Raw genomic sequence first — 20,032 nt, 5'->3', positions numbered from 1 at the left:
GGCTCTCATAATTGGGGGAACTAGCATGTGCAAAGTTCCTACCATGGGAGGCAGCCTGGCAGGTTCAAGGAACTGAGAGAAGACTGGAACAGCCAGCGGTGAGGGATGGGAAGTTTGTAAAGAACGGAAGAGAGAACCCAGCCAGAGTTGCTCAGTGGTTGAATGTCGACCTATGAACCAGGAGGTCACGGTTCGATTCCTGGTCTGGGCATATGCCTGAGTTGCAAGCTCAATCCCCAGTGGGGGACGTGCAGGAGGCAACTGATCAATGATTCTCTCTCATAATTGATGTTTGTATCTTTCTCTTCCTCTCCCTTCCTCTCTCTCAAAATCGATGAAAACGTGTCAAAAGAAAGAAAGAAAGAAAAGAACAGAAGAGGGATTCATTGTGAGGCTGGGGACCTTAATGATCTTGATCTTGACCTGAGAGCCCTAGGATGCCAGGATGGGTTTTAAGCAGTGGCATGACGGGGTCAGAGTCAGGTTCTGAAAGTTCATTCTGCTGCTGTTGTCTGGAGACCGGGCAGGCTGAGAACAAGGAGATGAGTTGGAAGGCTGCTGAAATAGTCCAGAAGATGAACGTGATGTCTTGGACTAGGGTGATGGTAGTGGAACCAGAGAAACGGTGGATGGAGTTAAGAAAATATGGGGAGGTGAGTTGATAGGTTGTGGTGGTCAGTTAAGGGGGAGGGAGGAGTCAATGGTGAGACTTTGGACGAGTGTCCACTTTGGAGGAGATGTTGTTGAGTTTGCCTTTGAACCTGGAAGCGGTGATGTGGAGTAGCCTTGGGAATAGGATCCTAGACAATCGGGACCTCAGCCCTCTGAGCTGGGGTAGCCATTGGGTGTCACGGGTATGTGTGGTGGGTGCAGATGTCAAGGGAGAGAGCATGTGTGAGAAAAGGAGGGGTGTCTCCTCAGACTGGGTCATCAGCCCCTGAAGGGCCGGGCACTTGGAGGAAGGACAGTCACATCCCACTGGCGGCATGGGGGATGTTTCATTTCTCATCTCTTCCTGCTCACCAAGTTCAGGTCTTCACTATGTCTGACCTGGATGCAGCCAGAGCCTGCTAACCCACTGCTTCTCAAATTTCAGTCTGCACACTAGCAACGTGGGGGTCTGGATAAAATGCAGCTTCTGGTGAATAGCTCTGGGCTGAGGCTCCGGGTGATACGGCCCACACTGTGAGCAGTGAGGGGGCGGGTCTCCCTGCTCCTGACGCCCCCTGCCCTCACACCAGAAGCCCCGGCCTCTGCTCCGAAGCCTTCAGTGGCCATTCCCGGCTCACGCATACCTTCCCACCGCTTTCCTTCATCCACCCTTCATTCCGCCAAACCAAAGCCCTCACTCTGAACTCATCCGTCTCCTTTGTTGTTAGAAGGGTCTGAGGCCAACGGAGGCCGCCTGCAGTCGGAGTGGCACCACTGCCGTGTCTTCGAAGTTTTCTGCCTGAAATCCCCTATCAAAGGAGTTTGTAAAACTACATACCCCCTCGCACATCTTTAAGCTTACATCTACATTTTTAATCATACAGTTGTAGAAGGTGCAATTCCCAGTATGTTATAAGCATTGATATTTTTAAGTAAAACTATTACATCACTGTTTGCAATTTATCCAGTAAAATCTAAACACCCTAGCAATCTGATACCTACCATTACCCATTTTAAAAATGCATGAACACACTCTTTGTTAATAGTGCTTCTTTTCTCCTTGAAATTTTATTTCTGTTTCACTTCCCCCATGGAATTTTATCCTAATGTAATATATGTAATATATTTTTATGCTTAAAGTTCTTTCATTTGTTTCCCTATCATATTTCTCTGTAACAATTTTATATGAAGTTAAAAGTTTTTTAATTTCCTGAAATCATAAAGCTCTGAGTATTAACATTTTCTTCTAGTGTGAGTTATTGTTACAATTATTAATAGTGTATAGTTGATCAAAACGACACAAATGTATTACTCATTTCAATAAATAATTAATAAGCATAAAAACTAAAATTATATTGAAAATGCATCTCTTAGTGAGATGGTGATGCTGGGTGATTTTTTAAAATAACTTTTTTATTCCACGAATATTTTTAATCTAGTTGTATTAAATGCTAACAGAAGTACATGGAACAGGTAATGCAGTGGGTTCTGAGGGCAGGGACATGTTTTAGAAGTGGTTGTTAGGGTCAGAGTTGCAGAATGTGCAGCAGTTGGCCACGTAAGGAAAGAATGAAAGAACATTCCAGAGAGAGGGAGCAGCATGATAGAGCTAGGGCCTAAGTTGGACAAGATGGTAAGAGAGGTTAGACCAGTGGTCGACAAATTCATTAGTCAACAGAGCCAAATATCAACAGTACAAACGATTGAAATTTCTTTTGAGAGCCAAATTTTTTAAACTTAAACTTCTTCTAATGCCACTCTTCAAAATAGACTCGCCCAGGCCGTGGTGTTTTGTGGAAGAGCCACACTCAAGGGGCCAAAGAGCCGCATGTGGCTCGTGAGCCGTGGTTTGCCGACCACTGGGTTAGACCATAGTGACACAAAATAAATTCCTTTTAATAATTTTTTTTATTGACATACAATATACACACCTGTATGTGACCAGGTCGGAGTGTGCTATTTGGGTTATCACGTGGTGAGCACCCCCATGTGGTTATCACCCAGGTCCCGAAGTACAATATTGCTGGTTCTGGGCTATTTCTTCAACTTGTTTATGTATCCAAAGAAGAATATTGTTTTATTGCATGAGACATGGGACAAGGATCAGCACCGATTGTCTCTCCGTTTTTTATTTCTATGCACTGAAAACCCACATTCATATCAACTCGTAGATAGAAATAAAACTTGGAGTAAGCAGGGTCACTCCGTTCTTGATCTGCTTCTGAGTTATACGCCAAAAATCACATAGTGATCCCTGACAATTTCATTTTAATTACTTCTGTTTGGCCTTCCAAATAAAAAAGGAATTGGAGACCACCCAGCATGAAAAGAATATATATATTAACTAGCTTGGATCAGAGTTGCTTGCTTTCTCAAGTTTCTAAGTGTCTTCTTGTGTGGTGGCCAGGAGCTTCATCCCTGGGCAGCGAACTCCGCTGAGACTCGGATGGGAGGGTGAGAGGTTCGCCTTTCTCTTGTAAAGGAGGAGGTCTGCTGTGAAAGAGCAGGTGTGAAAGGACAGCTCACATTTCTGTCAGCCATCGTTCTAGAAGAGTTTCTACGGAAGTTGAAGATCTGGAAATTGATTCTCTGGAAACTTGGAAGGCGTGTGTAGCTTATAAAGTCTTCGTCTACTCCCAGGGGTTTGCATACCCCAGTTTGAAGTTCACGAAAGAACGTGTATGGACTCAAACCAGACTAGCCCAGCCTCTTCACGTTTCCTAGTTGGTGTTTCTCAGAGAGGGAATCTATTGGGCCAGACTGGTTTCTGTGCCAGGCCACATCATAGGCTTCTGGCCAGGTGGCCAGCCCTTGCACAGATGTTTCCCTGAGCAGGGACCACAAGGAAGCAGGAACTATGTTGACCTCACAGGCAAACGAATAAGGGCAGTACTCTCACAAGTACTGTCTCCAGCTCTGTTCTGCTGGAAATATGCTCTCCAGTCTGTGAGGTCCCACATTGTGATTTTTACCTTTGATTTACATGCGTCTCTTTCCTCCTTGTATGGTACTTATTCGTGGACCCATCACCTTTTCTAACTGTAAGCTCCTCAAGAGCTGGCCCAGCTCTTAATCATTTCCTAGCATTGTGCCTTACCCTGAGGAGGTGGCTAATAAGTATTTGTTGAGCAGATAAATTGATTAATGAATGTCTTTGAAAGGTTTGCGACGCAGGAAACAAGACACAGAGTCCAGGCGATGGAAAGGGGGGAGGTTTTAATCTTGCGCTCCCGGGCGAAACTCACCGGTCCGAGAGTGGGCCAGGGAAGTTCGCGCCAAAACGGGGGGCTTAGGTACTTCCTTTATACAGCTGTTTAGTGAGGGGAGGGTGGAGGGCATGAGAGGTGTGAAATTCCTGCCTTGGGCAGGGGTCTGGGAAGACTGGCAAGGGTCTGGGAAGGCGCCAGTTATCTTTGTCACCATCTACCTTGCGGATGCTTGCATGGCTGTGGACTTCCCCCCTGCCTCGACCTAACAGTCTTAAACTTCTTCCCATCTCCCACACGGCCTCAAATAATGCTGGGATTGCCATAGCAGGGTCCCAGAAGAATGGATGATGAATTAATTACTCAGTGAGCAAAACAATGACTTAACAGATCAATAAGCTAATGAGCCAGGGGATAATGAATGGCGTCAAAGTGAGGGTCAAGGTGTGTAGAATCAGTGGAAAGGGTGTGGTGTGTATGACACTGTCTCTAATCGAGTCTCCGGTTTGTCTTTATTTCTGTAACTGGTCATGGTCGGTATAACTGCTCACTGTAAAACATCACGTAAATCCTTTCCTGTTCTTTGCCTCTGTCTTGCAGGTGTGAGCGGCATCTCCTCACCACGGTGGTGTTTGGTCCGTACCTAAGCCCGGGCGGGGATGTAAAAGCCCCCACTCTGCACATGAGTGGTGCCGGTCAACAGGAACACCTGGCTCCAGCCACGGTCACACACATGTCAGCCGTGGAGTAGTGTGGACGCTTTCTCGAACCTTCTCAGGGTTTCCGTCCTTTTGGGTTTGTTTCACTGACCTTTTTTTATGGTTTTGTGGCTGGACATTCACCACCAAGGCAGGCACCATGGGGGATCAGCAGCTGTACAAGACCAACCACGTGGCCCACGGCAGTGAGAACCTTTTCTACCAACAGCCACCACTCGGCGTCCACGGCGGGCTGAACCACAACTATGGGAATACAGTCACGGGGGCTGGAATGGATGCCCCTCAGGCATCACCCATTTCCCCCCACTTCCCTCAAGATACTCGGGATGGTCTAGGCTTGCCTGTTGGCTCCAAAAACCTTGGCCAAGTGGATACCTCGAGGCAGGGAGGGTGGGGTGGCCACGCAGGGCCTGGGAACCACGTCCAGCTCCGTGGCAACCTGACCAACTCAAACATGATGTGGGGGGCACCAGCCCAGGCTGAGCCCACCGAAGGCTACCAGTACACCTACTCCCAGGCCAGCGAGATCCGGACCCAGAAGCTCACCAGCGGTGTCCTGCACAAGCTAGACTCTTTCACCCAGGTGTTTGCCAACCAAAACCTGCGGATCCAGGTCAACAATATGGCCCAGGTGCTGCACACCCAGTCAGCAGTGATGGATGGAACCCCTGACAGTGCCCTCCGCCAGCTGCTGTCCCAGAAGCCCATGGAGCCCCCAGCACCGTCTGTCCCTTCCCGCTACCAGCAGGTGCCCCAGCAGCCTCACCCAGGTTTCACTGGGGGGCTGTCCAAACCAGCTCTTCAGGTCGGGCAGCTCCCTAGCCAAGGGCACCTGTACTATGACTACCAGCAGCCACTGGCTCAGATGCCAGTGCAGGGAGGACAGCCGCTGCAGGGCCCCCAGATGCTGTCCCAGCACATGCAACAGATGCAGCAGCACCAGTATTACCCGCAGCAGCAACAGCAGCAAGCGGGGCAGCAGCGTATGTCCATGCAAGAAATGCAGCCGCCGCAGCAGACTCGCCCGTCACAGCTCCAGCCGCAGCAACAGCAGCAGCTGCAGCAGCGGCAGGGTTCAATGCAGATACCTCAGTATTATCAGTCCCCACCCATGATGCAGCACTTGCAAGAGCCGCAGCAGCAACAGATGCACCTGCAGCCCCCTTCTTATCACAGGGACCCCCACCAGTACACCCCGGAGCAGGCACATGCTGTGCAGCTGATCCAGTTGGGCTCCATGCCCCAGTACTACTACCAGGAGCCCCAGCAACCCTACAGCCACCCCCTCTACCAGCAGAGCCACCTGTCCCAGCACCAGCAGCGTGAGGACAGTCAGCCCAAGACTTATCCAGGCGAAAGGCAGGCCCATGCCATGCTGAGCTCCCATGGGGACCTGGGGGCATCTGATACAGGAATGGGAGACCCAGCCAGCTTGGACCTGAACCGGGTTAGCGGTGCCCTCCCCCATCGGCCGCTCTTGTCCCCCAGTGGGATCCACCTCAACAACGTGGGGCCTCAGCACCAGCAGCTGTCTCCCAGCGCCATGTGGCCCCAGGTATTCTCACAGTGGGCGTTTTTCCTGGCATCTCGGCTACAGGGCCAGCCAGGGCCGAGTCTACACAGTGCCCAGTCCTCTCCCCAACCCCTTCAACCCTTTTGTTCTTTATTCATTCCACAAACCTTAACCTACATGCGCTACCTGTGCCAGGCACTTCTATGTCAGGTACTTGGAATACAGAATCAGGTTTGACTCAGTCCTTTGCCTATAAAACCTTCCAATCTCACTAAGAAAATGGTCAAAACACCACATCCGGTCCTGAATGATGTATGTGATGACGAAGGCCTTGAGTCACGCGCCCGGGGACCACACCGTGGGGGTGTCTGGCTCCCCTTGGATCTGTCATTGGGGCTGTCCTGTGAAATTGTCCCCCTTTTGGGAGGGAGATCACGTTATGAGAGCACTTCTCAAAGTATATTGCTCAGAATAGGAGTTCCATAGAATGTTCACTGTTTAATGGATATTGCTGGGGCCGGGGGAGGGCTGGGTTCTGTGGGTAAATAAATTTGGGGGTTCTTCAAGTGAAACCGGTTGCAGTGCTACAGGGCTTCTCGGTGCCTTTAAGGTGCTGATGTGCACTGTGACCCTCCCAAAGGGGAGCTGCCTGTGGTTTACAGAGATGAGCCCTTAGCGGCCCAGAGGACCCAGGCGGGTAAAGTGAATGAGTAAAATGGCCTGGGATGAGATCAGAGGCAGTGGGGTGACTGTGGTGGCTTGGAGAGCATGTGCCCCCTCTGATGGCATTCTTATTCAGTATTTTACCGAACAGTCTGGCCAAACAGAACATGTCCGTCGGCCAGACCTAGGCTGTAGGCCACAGTTATTTAACCTTGCTTGTTTCCCAAATGTGTTTGACCACAAAGCAGCCAGCTGTGAGCTGGGTATTGTTCGTGGGTTGGCATAGTCCAAGTGCCACACTCGTTCGTATGACAGTGCGGTCAGGGGAGGGGAGGACCGTGACGAGGACAGGTTATATGGAGAGAGGGCTCTGACGGAGGTTGAAGGCCAGAGATGAGCTCCCCTTGATTCTGTTTAGTCAGGGGCTCGGGCCCAGTAGTACCCGAGAGCCTTTGTGATAGAAGAATAAGATGACATGGTCAAGGCCGGGAAAGAATTTCCGCAGCAGGTCTCTGATATGGTTTCCTACAGCTCTCCATTCTGTGTCTCTCCCGGGAATGGGGCCTGGCTGTGCGAAGTCGGGAGTTGGGTCCTGCTGGGCTGTGGCTGGTGGCAGCTCCTAGAGTGGGCGTGGTTAGGGAGCAGGCCCGGGAAGGAAGCCTCAGGAGTGGAAGAGTGCGGGAGTGAACAGCTGTGAGCATGGCCAGTGCCAGGCGGAGAGCGGGCAGAGTCCGGGAAGTACGGCCCCGGGGTTCCCCTGCTCAAGGACTCCTCCCGTCAAAAACATTCTTTTTTTCTTTTCTTTCTTTCGGTGTCCTGCATGGCTCAACATTAGATGCACCTACCAGATGGCAGAGCCCAGACAGGGTCCCCTGAGTCAAGGTAGGATGGATGTGAGGTGGCTCGTTGGCATTTGGGGAGACTGGGGGGGTTTTCCTGCATTGCCCCTCATGATTCATTTCCAAATTCAAAGTCAATTCCTCAAAGAAGTTTATAGGGATAGTAATAGCAGCTGTTGAGCACTTACTATGTGCTAGGCACTCTATATTCTGTGTGATCAGGTAACCCAGCGAGGGTGGGCGTGATTACCATGTGCCTAGATAGATCGAGCATGCAACCACGGTTAACTATTATTTCACAAACGTGAAAACTGAGGCTCAGAGAGCTTAAAGGTGCACATCAGGTAAACAGCAAAGCTTGTGTTCTGTCTGCTGTCCATTCATTCCGTCAGTGGGTATGTACTGAGTACCTACTGTGTGCCAGGCATGGAGCTAAGCTTTGAGAATGCCACCGTGAATAGTTGACTTGTTTCCTCCCCTCGTGGGCATGGTAAATAATTAAAGACTTAGCCAGAACCCGGTGAAGCACTAAAATGTGCAGTCTGGAAGCTGAATCAGAGGATGCGTCTCTAAGGGAAGGTTCTGGAACAAGTGTGCCAGCTGACCCTAGAAAGGTAATAAGTCACCGTAGGTGGGAAAAAACTAGCACCTGAGACCTGGGATGAAGAAGAACATTTTGTTCAACGATTGCATGACTTTGAACAAGCCCTTTCCCACTCTTGAGCCTGTTTTCCGTCTGTAAATTGGGCTTCGCTCTCTGAAGAGTATTGGGGAGATACAGTTGGGGCCTTGGACATGGGAGCACTGAATGAATAAAATGGGTTTGTTGTCGGATGTGAGGTCCTGAGATAAATCAGTTCCCCTTTCTCATGTACGTGTCGTGTCCCCCGTTTGTCCCTCCCCCGGAGCAGCGGCCAGCCGAAAGCAGTGTTTGGGGAACAGATGGATGCCAAGAGCAAGCTGACCTGCTCCATCTGCCTGAAGGAGTTCAAGAGCCTGCCTGCCCTGAATGGCCACATGCGGTCCCACGGGGGAATGAGGGCCTCCCCCAGCATCAAACAGGTTAGCCGGTGCCAGCCCCCCGCCTTTCCCCGGCCATGTGCTGCTTGCTTTGCTTTGCTGCCATCAGAGAGCGAGGTGAGCCCTGTGCGGGCACCTGGGGAGGCACAGTCCTTTCCTAACCGGAAGGCCTAAGCGTAGACACTGGGAGCCCGTCAGGTGCGGCAGCCCCCACTTCCGCCGGCCCCGTGAATGAGGGCCAAAATCAGAAGTGCTGGAAATCCTCTTAGGGAACCCAGCCTCCCACCTCCTGGAGAAGGCAGCCAAGAAAACATGTAGATGTCATATTATTTTTAACTTCTGCTTAAAGCAGCCAAGACCAAGGTCACGTGGGCCTTCCAGATCAGTAGTCGATGGCCAGCATGTGGCCACCGGGCTGTCAGCCAGCTTCTTCTGTTCTCCAATGCAACAGTGTGAGACTCGAGCGTCCAAAGGTCTTTAAAGACCTTCAGGATTATCCAGGTAGGATATCCATGTCGTGACCCATCCAAGCAGTTTTAGAGTTAGATTAAAATTCAAAGAATTTCTCAATTCTTTGAACATTGTTGAGGGATTAACTCCCTGTTCATCAAAGTTTTGCATTACCCACGTCACTCCATCTCCTGACCATGCCAGATAAAAGCTTTGTCTTCCATTGAACAGATGAGTAAACTGAGGCCCATAGGCTGAATTCCAAGGTCCTACACAAGAGGGTGTGTTGTTGTTTTTGCCTGATTGCAAGTCCATATATTTTTCTTTAAAAGCAGTGACAACCACCAAAAAATTTTAACATGTTTTAGTATACAAGTGATACATAATCGAGATTTTTAAAATGTAAACAAGAGCGTGCATGGCCTTGTCCGCTGCCCGCTGGCCGAGGAACGCAGGGTTGCAGGAAGGAAGCCGCCCTGCCGTGGTCCTCGGCCCCCTGCATGACGTCCTGGACCCTGTCAGGAAAAGCGGAGTGATTCCCCCGGTGAGAGCTGCTCTCAGCCCAGGATCAAAGCCTTTATTGTCTGTGTAGGAGGAAGGAGAGAAGGCCCCGCCACCGCAGCCCCAGCCACTGCCGCCTCCACTGCCACCGCAGCTCCCTCCTGAGGCCGAAAGCCTCACGCCCATGGTCATGCCCGTGTCTGTCCCTGTCAAGCTTCTCGTGCCCACGCCCAGCTCTCAGGGCTTCGCCAGCAGCGTCGCCGCCGCCCCCTCCGCCAGAGACAAGCCAGCCAGCGCGATGTCGGACGACGAGATGCCCGTGCTCGTGAGGATGACCCTCTCTCCCCCACACTCACCCCCGGGGGCTGTCCCCTGCACGCCCGCTGTGAGTCGCTGCTCTGCCCCTCGTGCCTGGGGCGGGAACATCCCTTTGCTTTCTTGGAGATGGGGGCAGATCTTCCAGGGTCACTGGCCTGAGCTCAGAGATGGGTTGGCCTCTCAGGACTGAGCCCCCAAGGCCACCTTGAGAATCCCAGCCTTGCTCCTGTTATTTCTACCCGGCTGATGGTCTGGGTTAGATCCTAAGAGACCTGAAGGCGTTCCCAGATTGAAAGAGATGATAATTCAGCTCGTAACCAGAGTTATTAAAATATGCAAATACTGTCCCAGACAATAAAAAGCTGTTGCCCAGGGCCCTGTCCACCCCCAACCCCCTTCAGGAGCTCTAGACCTCTCCAAATCCAGCAACCAAAGATATAACCCCTGGCACAGCAGGGCCTTCAGGCAGTAGCCCTGGCATCCATTGTGATGGTCGGCCTTACCAGATACTTAACATTTTCAGTATCACACCTGTGTAATATACCTTTGGAGGAGCTAATTGGTTATGGTTCCCAAAGTAATTCCACTGACAGACACCCACCCCCAACCTCAGGAAAGCAAAGAGATTTGTGTTTCTCACTCACTGTCAAGTTCTCATTCTCTTTCTCAAATTCCAGTGCTTCATCCAGGCAGCTCAGCTTGGCTCTGGAGCAGAGATCTCGCTGTCTCTCAGTTTGTCTCCCCCGGGGGTCTGTAACACCTGAGGTTGACTACATCAGATTTGTCCCCTCCCCACAAGTGGTTTCTGGGTCATATTTGTCCTTGGGAGAATAGATAAGTTACTGGGATTCCAGGAGGCATGAGGGTGGGGCTGACCAGATTAGTAGGGAGGGTCATTAAGAGAGCTAGAAAAGTCCATAAAGAGCCTTTTTGGTTCTCTGTGTAATAGCAAAGCCTCAGAAGAGGAGACTGATGGGGAACTCTGGGGGTAAGGAGTCTCATCGCTGGCAGGACTGAGGTGTCAGCCACAGGCAGGGAGATGAAATGCACAGCCAAGCTTCCCCTTTGCCCAGGGAAGTTCCTGATTTGGTGGGAGAGGCACTGTTTCTACCCTTGGAGAGCTCTCAGCCTGAAGCTGGAGACGGTCAGGTTCCTAGTCACCCTGGGGTCAGAGCCCCAGCAGCTCAATTCCAGACAGTGAGGTGAAGACCAGGGCAGATGAGACGCAGGGAAGCCATGGGTGCAGGGTAATACACCTGGGAAGCCACAGTGGTTAGGGGCTGGGGAGAGAGACAAGGGAGTTTGGTAGGAGTTTGCTCAGATCATCATGGAGTTCTGAGCAGGGTTTGAAGGCAGAGATAAACGTGGCTTTGTGGAGAAGGTGAGAGAGAGGTCGTAAGTGGGGAGATAAGCTGAAGTGGAAGCATGTAGGTGATATTGAGGAAATGTGAGCAAGGTCCTGACATTTGCTATAAGGAAATGAAAATGTCCAGGGAGGAGCCCCGAATTCTAGTCCCAGCTCTGCTTGTAGCCAGCTGGGATGCAGGCAGCTACGACCCCTCCTCTCTCAGAGCAAGGGTTGGCCTCCCGGGAGAGCTTTTGAAATCTCTCAGGGCGTGGCCCCACCTCCAGAGCCTCAAGAGCCTGGTGGGGTGGAGCACTGTCAGTGCTTCCTCCCAAGTGACATCCAGGTCGGACGTTATGGGTGGCTTCCCGGGCCCAGCGTCTCTGGAGGAGAGCAGAACCAAAGGCTCAGTAGAGGAGCCCCAAAGGGACCTTCGGCCCTGTGATCAGAGGTCTGGATTCTGGTGCAGGATTGAAGTCTGTGCGTGCTCAGATGCCCTCATTAGTTACCCAGGAACGGGGTGTAAAATGTCAGGATTGCTCCCCAACAGGTTTCCTCTCCTCATTCTACTCAGCCCCCTCTCACTGCCTCAGCCTCGGGCCCGAGAAGAGCCCTCTGGTGTGGAGAGGAGGCAGCTTGAGGCGCTCTGACCTCAGGAGAGCCCCTTGGGAATGAGCTGGGAGCCTTGGGGCTCTCTGCTCCTCCTCCTCTCCTCACCTTCCCGCTTCCCTAGACTGCCCCCCAGAGGCTGGGAGGGCACCAGGGGCCAGACCGAAGCTGAGGGAACGACGGGAGGGCGCCACCTGAGTGCTGAAGGCAGCCACCGGGGCCTAGAGAGTAAGGAGCCCAGGACTGGGGACGGGGGCAGGCCACATGGCCTGGAGGCAGTTGGTCACATGACCATGACCAGCCCTTCCCATCAGCCCCTGCTGCCTTCTACTCAGGCACCACCCCGGGCTGAGGAATTGCCAGGGGCTGCAGCTGGGGCAGGCACTGGCCTGCAGGACCGGGGAGGGTACCTCAGACTGCCCCCAACCTTCCTGCAGGTACCTCCACCGTCCCTCCCGACCTCACCTCTGCCCGCCCAGCCCCACCCAGCCCTAGGTTTCCCTGGGCTGTTGCTGGCACACCACCCAAGTCTGCCCGTCCAGCTTTGGCATGCCCTGCTTATCTATTTACGTGCATGTGTTTACTGATTACTATCCATGTATCCGTGTGCAGACCTTCCAGACGGGGCTCGGTTCCGCTGCCGAGACGTGAACTCCCCTGCTGACAGGAAGCCGAGCGCGGAGAGGGCTGCCCCAGATGCGCCTCGGGGCTGGGGCAGCAGTGGGGGGCGGAGGCGGAGGGAGCTTTTAGGGGAGCCATGAGATGGGCCTTAAAGAGCACCCATGGCTCTTCAGCCCCAAAGGCACCTCGAAGGGGAGCCCAGGGTGGCTGGCTGGCGCTGGGAGCCTGGCTAGGCCTGCCCCCCTCTTCCTGCCCCACAGGCTGCCCAGCTGCCCTCAGTAGATGTGCCTGTCCCCTCCTCGGAGCGTGTTATCTGTCCCCCAAGTCTGCCCTCAGGGAGCCTTGGGGCCTTAAAGGGCCACTCGCTGGATTCCACACCGCAGATGGGAATGCGGTGATAAGCCATAAAGAATGCGAATTTATTCCTTCTTGCCCAACCACTGCTCCTACCAACCCCCTCCTGCTCCAGACGTTCGGGATTTCCTCCGAAACCAAAGGCTTCTCCTCCTCAAGCCACCAGAGCTCGCCTCGTCCGAAAATGGACGTGGCTGTTGGCTTCAGATGGAGGGTCCCGGGGTCGGACGGTGGAAGGGGGTCCCCGGCTGCATAGAAGTTGCCCCTCCCTCAGGCTGTGGAAGCGGCCTGAGGGGAGAGCATTGACCCGGCTCCTTCTCCCGTTTCAGGACGCTCCCAGGAAGCCCCAGCCCGGGGTCGCCAAGGCCGAGCAGCCCGCGCCGCCGGCGCCCGCACCCGCTCCGGCTCCGGCTCCGGCTCCGGCGCCCACACCCGCACCCGCACCAGCACCCGCACCCGAGAGGAAGAAGTTCCGGCATCGCCCGCAGCCGCTCTTCATCCCGCCGCCCTCCCTCCACCCCGGCCCCGCCTCCCACTCGGGCGCCACCCTCTACCAGAGCCAGCTGCGCTCCCCGCGCGTCCTGGGGGACCACCTGCTCCTGGACCCCGCCCACGAGCTGCCCCCCTACACGCCCCCGCCCATGCTGAGCCCGGTGCGCCAGGGCTCGGGCCTCTTCAGCAATGTCCTCATCGCGGGGCACCCCGGCGCCCACGCCCAGCTGCCCCTCACGCCCCTGACGCCCACGCCGCGCGTGCTGCTGTGTCGCTCCAGTGAGTCACCCCTGCGCCGCCTCGGGGACCCCGGGGGTTTCGCCCCGCCTGTGCTGGGCATTGCACTGGGGGAGGGGGGGTCTCACTTTCTGTAGTTGTCTCTGCGCCACGACTTCTGTGGCGCGCCTCCTCCTCTGTGTCCCAGGCACTGTGCTAGTTGCTAGAAATACTTACAAAAGCATGGAATATTTACCCTCAGGGAGCCCCCGTCTAGCCACGGGGCAAATGCAAAGAGGGTGATAATGACAGCCTCTGTGGGATAAGGAAACGGTTGAAGTGTGCGTACACTAAATCAGACTGTGCCCTGGATAATGGAGGAAGACGCCCCAAATAAATGTGCTAAGATGTCTAAATAGGACTAGGTAGGATATGCAAGACCAGGCCTCCACATTTTAGCAGGAGGGAATCAGAGGGAAGGCGGGGTGGGTGAGTGGGAGGGGAGAGATCAACCAAACAACTTGTGTGCATATATGCATAATCCTTGGACACAGACAATGGAGTGAGGAAGGCCTGGGGCAGGGGCTGGCTAGACAGGGGTCAGTGGGGGTGGGGGGGCGGGAAGAAGACAAGTAATACTTTAAACAATAAAGATTAAAAAAAAAAAAAAGATGGAGAGACCCGCGGCCAGGATCTCTTTCTGGATCTAGAATAGTTTCATAGAAACACACAGCTTAGCCGAAACCGGTTTGGCTCAGTGGATAGAGCGTTGGTCTGCGGACTGAGGGGTCCCGGGTTCGATTCCGGTCAAGGGCATGTACATTGGTTGCGGGCACATCCCCAGTAGGGGGGTGTGCAGGAGGCAGCTGGTCGATGTTCCTCTCTCATCGATGTTTCTGGCTCTCTATCCCTCTCCCTTCCTCTCTGTAAAAAATCAATAAAATATAAAAAAAACAAAAAAACAAGAAACACACAGCTTAGCCCTTACCCTGTGTGAGAATGGTTACCCTAAACCAGTTAGCACCACACTGCGTCCCGCTCCCTGGAGGCCACTGGGAGTAACTGGCATGGGCGGGTGGGAGAGGGCTCTGCTGTGACTGCGTAGGTAACTTATTTGCTTGAGTTTCTTCAGTACCCTTCCCCTGCTGACCAGTGACTCTGGTTTTTGTGCTTCAGACAGCATCGATGGCAGCAACGTGACAGTCACCCCCGGGCCTGGAGAGCAGACCGTCGATGTTGAACCGTAAGGAAAAGCCAATTATTCTGTAGAACAGAAGCCTCAGCTGAGGAAAGGGATGAGGAGCTTTGAGAAGTGGAGTTAATACTTCCGGGGTCCGAGTGGCCACTGAGGGAGAGGTTGTAGAAATTGTAGGATCATGATTATTTCTGGAGTACTCTTGTCTCTCTATAATTGCGTGTTTCAAGGCCTTTGCCAAAGATTAAGTGCATAGTAAAGCATGAAGCCCTGGATTCAGAGAACCTAGCACCCCATCTCTGGCTCCATGGACCATTTGGATTGTGGTCACATGCTTCCACATCTCCAGTGACATTGAGACATCGCTCTCCGGGTGCCCAGCTCTCTACGAGGCTTCTTCCCAATGTCCTTGCTTCCCCCATCCCCTCCCTAAGATTCTTGGCCAGCCCTCCCATGGGCTTGTTGAGTAGTGGGTGGGAGGAAACGGTGGTTATTTGCATGGAGAAGCACAGAAAAGAGGCCCTGAGGTGGAGTGGGGAGTAGATTGAGTCGGGAATCAGAAAACCTGAGTTCCAGCACCATTGTGCTACTTGATCTTAATCAGGTTAACCTTTGTAGGCTTTAGTTAACTCACTCATTAAGTGGGAATATTTTTCACTGCCTTGATTATGTCACCGAACTTGGATAGTTTCAGATGAGATAGATGGTGTATGTGAAAGTGATCTGAAAGAGATAAAAAGTGAAATAAGCACTTTGTATTTGTCCCATTTCTCCTGGTTAAATGGCAACATCCGTATGCTCTTGGCAGCTGTTCCCTTGGAGTTAGCACCCTCCATCTTTCAGTCAGAGAGAGATGAAGCCCAGCTGACTTCTCCCTTGCTTCCCGAAGCATCGCTCCTCAATCTTAAAGCTGTCCCTTACCCCAGTGAAAAGGCCATGCCTGGAATCTTAGGATCACACTTAGGAAATGCCCCGGCATTCTTCTTGCAGAAAGAACTGGTTTCCTTCTTTTTCAAGCTCCTAACAGTTGCCCTTGGCCTCAAATTGAAGACCACACTGTTGTTTTTCTTGTCATTAAAGGCGCATCAACATTGGCTTGAGATTCCAAGCAGAGATCCCAGAACTTCAGGATGTCTCTGCCGTGGCCCAGGACACACACAAGGCCACACTGGTTTGGAAGCCCTGGCCAGAGCTGGAAAACCACGACTTCCAGCAAAGAGGTACAGTCAAACCTCGGTTCTCGAACGTCTCCGTTCTCAAACAGTTCAGTTCTCGACCAAGTTATTCCCTGTAAAAATGTCTCCGTTGTTGTGACCAAAATTTCAGTTTTTGACCTGACAACCCTTTCATGCTGATACTTCAGCATAACAAAAAGCATCCTTCAGGCAACAAACAAAGAAGAGAATGCTTTTGTTGCTGGTGAAATCACAATTTTAAAACATAAAGAGGCCATCAAGAATGCTAATGTTGCCCTAGCCAGTTTGGCTCAATGGATAGAGCATCGGCCTGCTGGGACTGAAGGGACCGGTCCGGAGAGCAATTCCGGTCAAGGGCTCTTGCCTGCATTGCGGGCTCAATCCCCAGTAGGGGGCGTGCAGGAGACAGCCAATCAATGATTCTCTTCATCATTGATGTTTCTAGCTCCCTCTCCCTTCCTCTCTGAAATCAATAAAAATATATTTTTTTTAAAAAGGAGTTGCTAAGGGTGGGAAAGTGTTCACAAAACAACAATCACAGGCAAGTGAATACGCAGAAAAACTGTTGTTGATTGGATAAAGGAAAAGCAGTTAGTTGGTGATAGCATTTCCAAGGCAGTGATGTATGAAAAATTTGTTTAAGGCTAGTAGGGGGTGGTTCTATAAATTTAAGAAAAGACGTGTTTATTTACAAATTAAACAGTGCATTAGATATGTACTGTCTATAAGAAAGGTTAAAATGGAATCGTTCGGGGGTCTGGAACATATTCATTCAATTTGCATTATTTCTGATGGGAAAAGATGATTCGGTTTTCCAACAAATCGGTTTTCGAACAGTCTTCCGGAAAGAATTAAGTTCGAGAAACGACGTTCCACTATCTTGTCACGTGGGAAGAAGTGAGCAGGAAGGTTGATTCTCTCACAGGGGCTCTGGCTCCCGGGTCTGTGTGTTTTTCCATGGTCCTGAGCTCTGACGCAGTGGCCTCTTGTCCCCACAGTGGAGAATCTCCTGAATTTGTGCTGTTCAAGTGCGTTGCCAGGTGGAGGGACCAATTCTGAATTTGCTTTGCACTGTCTCTTTGAGGCCAAAGGCGATGTGATGGTAAGGAGCCACGAAAGGTCGTCTTCACAGTTCCTATTCTTCATGCCAGGATTCTGGAAAGTATTTTCCCAAATTTCTGGGTTGTCCCATGTACCGTACAACTAATTCATGAGATGATGTCCCGTCAGCGAACCTCCTGTTTCTTATCTCAGTGAGTAAGTCAGGATTTAAAAGCCTGCAGGAAAACCTCCCTTCACCTAAATGGAGTGTTTGCATCTTCTCGCACCTTTGACACAGTTCTTTGGTCAAACCAGAACTCTGGTGCCATCTCTCCAGAATCAGAGCTGACCATTTGCCCGCTCAACCTGGACTCCAGGCGAGATCATTCAAACACTAACCTCAGTTTCCTCTTCAGTAAATACATGATTCTTGTAGCAGATCTAGCTTCCTGCTTTCTTATTTCATGAAAATCTGAAAGTAAGCAAATGCCCTAATGCTCCCTTCTCGTGAGGTTATTGATGCCCTTCAAGGGTTTCTAGAATGTTGGGGAACTTTCCTTAACCCTTTCAGGTAAGTATTGAGGAGCAGCACTTTTCGAACTTTTAACATGCACATGAGTCACTCAGGAAACCTGGTTAAAGTGCAGGGTTTTTTTATTCCAGAGTTCTGGAGGTGGGGCCCAAGACTCTGCCTTTGCCACCAGCTCCCAGCTATGCCCAGGTTGCTGGTCTGTGGACCACACTTGGGGTACGATGACGGTGGATCTTGCTCTGCCCATCAACCATGCACTGCTCAACTCCACCTGCAGCGCTTTTCTTAAAAAGTCAGCGAGGCTAAGGAGACAGATTTGAAAGGATGTATTTCGCTAGGTTCTCTGTGAGGACAGTGTCTAGTACAGTTATCACTAATACAGCTGCTGATGTGTAGCTGGAATGAAATATGACTTTTCTGCAAAAAACAGTTTCAAATCACCCACTCACTTCCTCAGACTCTTTCCCCAGATACTCAGCCTCCATTTAGAGAGGGCCCCACCATCTCTCTGAGACTGGGCCCTCACCAGTGAGGGAGGTTGGGGTCTCAGGCCTGACCAGCTGGTTGCAGGCATGGGTTGGGGGATGGTTAGCGTGGCGAGCCCTGTGGGGTGCTAACCAGAAAGGAACTCCCAATTAGGGGGTCTCCCTCTGGTTTTCCTTGTAGTGCCCTCAGCCCCACACTCTGCAGGGCTGGTCCCTGTGCCCCATTAGGCAGATGGTCTCCCCAGGACACGAACCCCTTACTGACTCCCGCCTTTTCTCTCCCGTGGGTCTACAGGCTGCTCTGGAAATGCTGCTGCTGCGGAAGCCAGTCAGGTTAAAATGTCATCCTTTAGCCAATTACCACTATGCCGGTAGGTCGCCAACTGCCCCGCGCCCCCTTGCTTCCCGCGAGTGGGCTGTGTGCATGTTCGGTTGTTGCCTTTTTAATGGTGGATAGCGTGGTTCAGTCCTAATCAGCGCTTTTGATCTCAAGGCTTCCTGGGGTAGCTGATGGGACAGCCGTGTCTGTTGGGCACTGCTGAGTTTTGTCTGTATGGGCTCCTGTCCCTTGTGGGTGTGCCAGGAGCTGGGCCATGGCAGACAGCACCTGCGCATGTGGCAGGGAGACCTGTGCATCTGGGGGAAGGGGCGTGTGGGACACAGCACAGAGGCAGCAACACGCAGCAGCCCCTCAGCTGTGGAGTCAGTAGATGTGTGTTCAGATCTTCCTTGTACCCTTGGCCTCTGCGGCCTTCATTTTCTCTCCTGTAAAATGGGGCTTATACTCCATCTCTTGCAGTGTTTTGTAAAGATTCGAGATGGTATATATAGCCTGAATGCCTGGCGTGTTCTAGAGGCAATTATTATTCATTTATCTAACAGTTACTTATTAAGCACTTACTGTATACAAGGACTATACTAAGAAGAAGCAGTGACTAAGACAGACGTAGTCAGATTCCTACCTCATGCAATGTAGAGTCTGAGATGGAGGCAGTTATTAAACAACGGGTTACACCGAGAGCAGGAGAAATGGTACATATACGCATACGTATACAAAGCACATGTACATATACGTGAGTGTGTCTTCTGAGGGTTAGATTATGATGGCATCACCAATAGGAGGTAGGAAGCACCTTTGAGAGTTGAATGGAGTGAGCATCACGAGAGAGAAGGAAACAGTTTGGGGAGCCTAAGAGATGACACTTGTGAACCCCTCCATTCTGAGGGGCTCCCCAAACCCGCCTGGGTCCTGTCTTCCAGAGGGGGCTGGACCCTCCAGTGCCCCTTGATTATTAATCATTTGTTTGTTTCCTTGGTGCCCTGGGCAGACCCTGCATAGGTAGGTGCCAAGTACATTGGTGGGTTTGGGGACCTCGGAATACCCCTTCCAGTCCTTGGTCCAGACGGCCAGGCAGGCCCACGGGGAGGGCTGCTTTTCAAATACTGGAGCTCCCAGTGGGCATCCTGTCGCCGCCACCGTTTGCCTCACTTCACGTGCTCCTCTCATGGGTTGGCCTTCCTGCCTGTCATCTCAGGGTAGAGAGGCCTCAAGCCGCTCACCTGAGCACGGCAAGCCCAGCACACAGGCCACCGCTGGAACTGGGCAAGGACAACATAGACAGAAGGGATAAGAAAGCCATCATTTAACCCGTGGCCTAACCAGCAGTCTCTTAATATTGTCTCCATCATGTCCTGCGGGGTGTCTGCCCCGAGTGCGGGTGGGAAGATGTGGGAGTTCTCCCTAATCTGCCATGGAGACAGTGTAATCCTCTCCTAATTCCGAGTGTCATCTGCTGCCCATTAGACCCTGGCAGGCTGCCCAGCTCCTGGAGCCTCAAGCTTCTGTGCACAGCAGGTGAGACCGTTGGTGGACGAGAAGGAGCTTCTGAGCCCTCTGCTGGGCGATGCAGCTGCTCTGGGCCCTCAGGTGCCTGGGGTGGCCGTGCCCCCAGGCTGGTCAGCTCCAGCTGTGAGCAGCCTCACCTGAGACCCTAATCCCCCCCAGTTCTTCCCACTGTGCCAAGCAAATATTGTTATTTTTGATGTGTGCCATAACATCAAAAAGG

General features: G+C 52.1%; 1 protein-coding gene across 4 annotated transcripts in view; it reads left to right on the top strand.

Moving 5' to 3' along the window:
- Nucleotides 1-4,715: 4,715 nt before the first annotated feature.
- Nucleotides 4,716-20,032, top strand: part of TRERF1 (transcriptional regulating factor 1) — a 36,497-nt gene continuing 21,180 nt past the window's right edge. For 2 of the 4 annotated variants that reach the window (XM_054722122.1, XM_054722121.1), the window contains exons 1-9: nt 4,716-6,131; nt 7,588-7,634; nt 8,503-8,653; nt 9,654-9,887; nt 13,139-13,580; nt 14,694-14,760; nt 15,793-15,932; nt 16,907-17,010; nt 18,262-18,337. In XM_054722122.1, coding sequence (XP_054578097.1) covers nt 4,716-6,131; nt 7,588-7,634; nt 8,503-8,653; nt 9,654-9,887; nt 13,139-13,580; nt 14,694-14,760; nt 15,793-15,932; nt 16,907-17,010; nt 18,262-18,337 — 2,677 coding nt within the window. Of the gene's footprint in view, nt 6,132-7,587; nt 7,635-8,502; nt 8,654-9,653; nt 9,948-13,138; nt 13,581-14,693; nt 14,761-15,792; nt 15,933-16,906; nt 17,011-18,261; nt 18,338-20,032 lie in introns of all 4 variants that reach the window. The other 2 variants (XM_054722120.1, XM_054722123.1) reach the window with 2 other exon arrangements.

The sequence above is a fragment of the Eptesicus fuscus genome, chromosome 10 (assembly GCF_027574615.1).
Source record: "Eptesicus fuscus isolate TK198812 chromosome 10, DD_ASM_mEF_20220401, whole genome shotgun sequence".
Lineage (NCBI taxonomy): Eukaryota > Metazoa > Chordata > Mammalia > Chiroptera > Vespertilionidae > Eptesicus > Eptesicus fuscus.
This window is presented reverse-complemented; position numbering and strand designations above follow the sequence as displayed.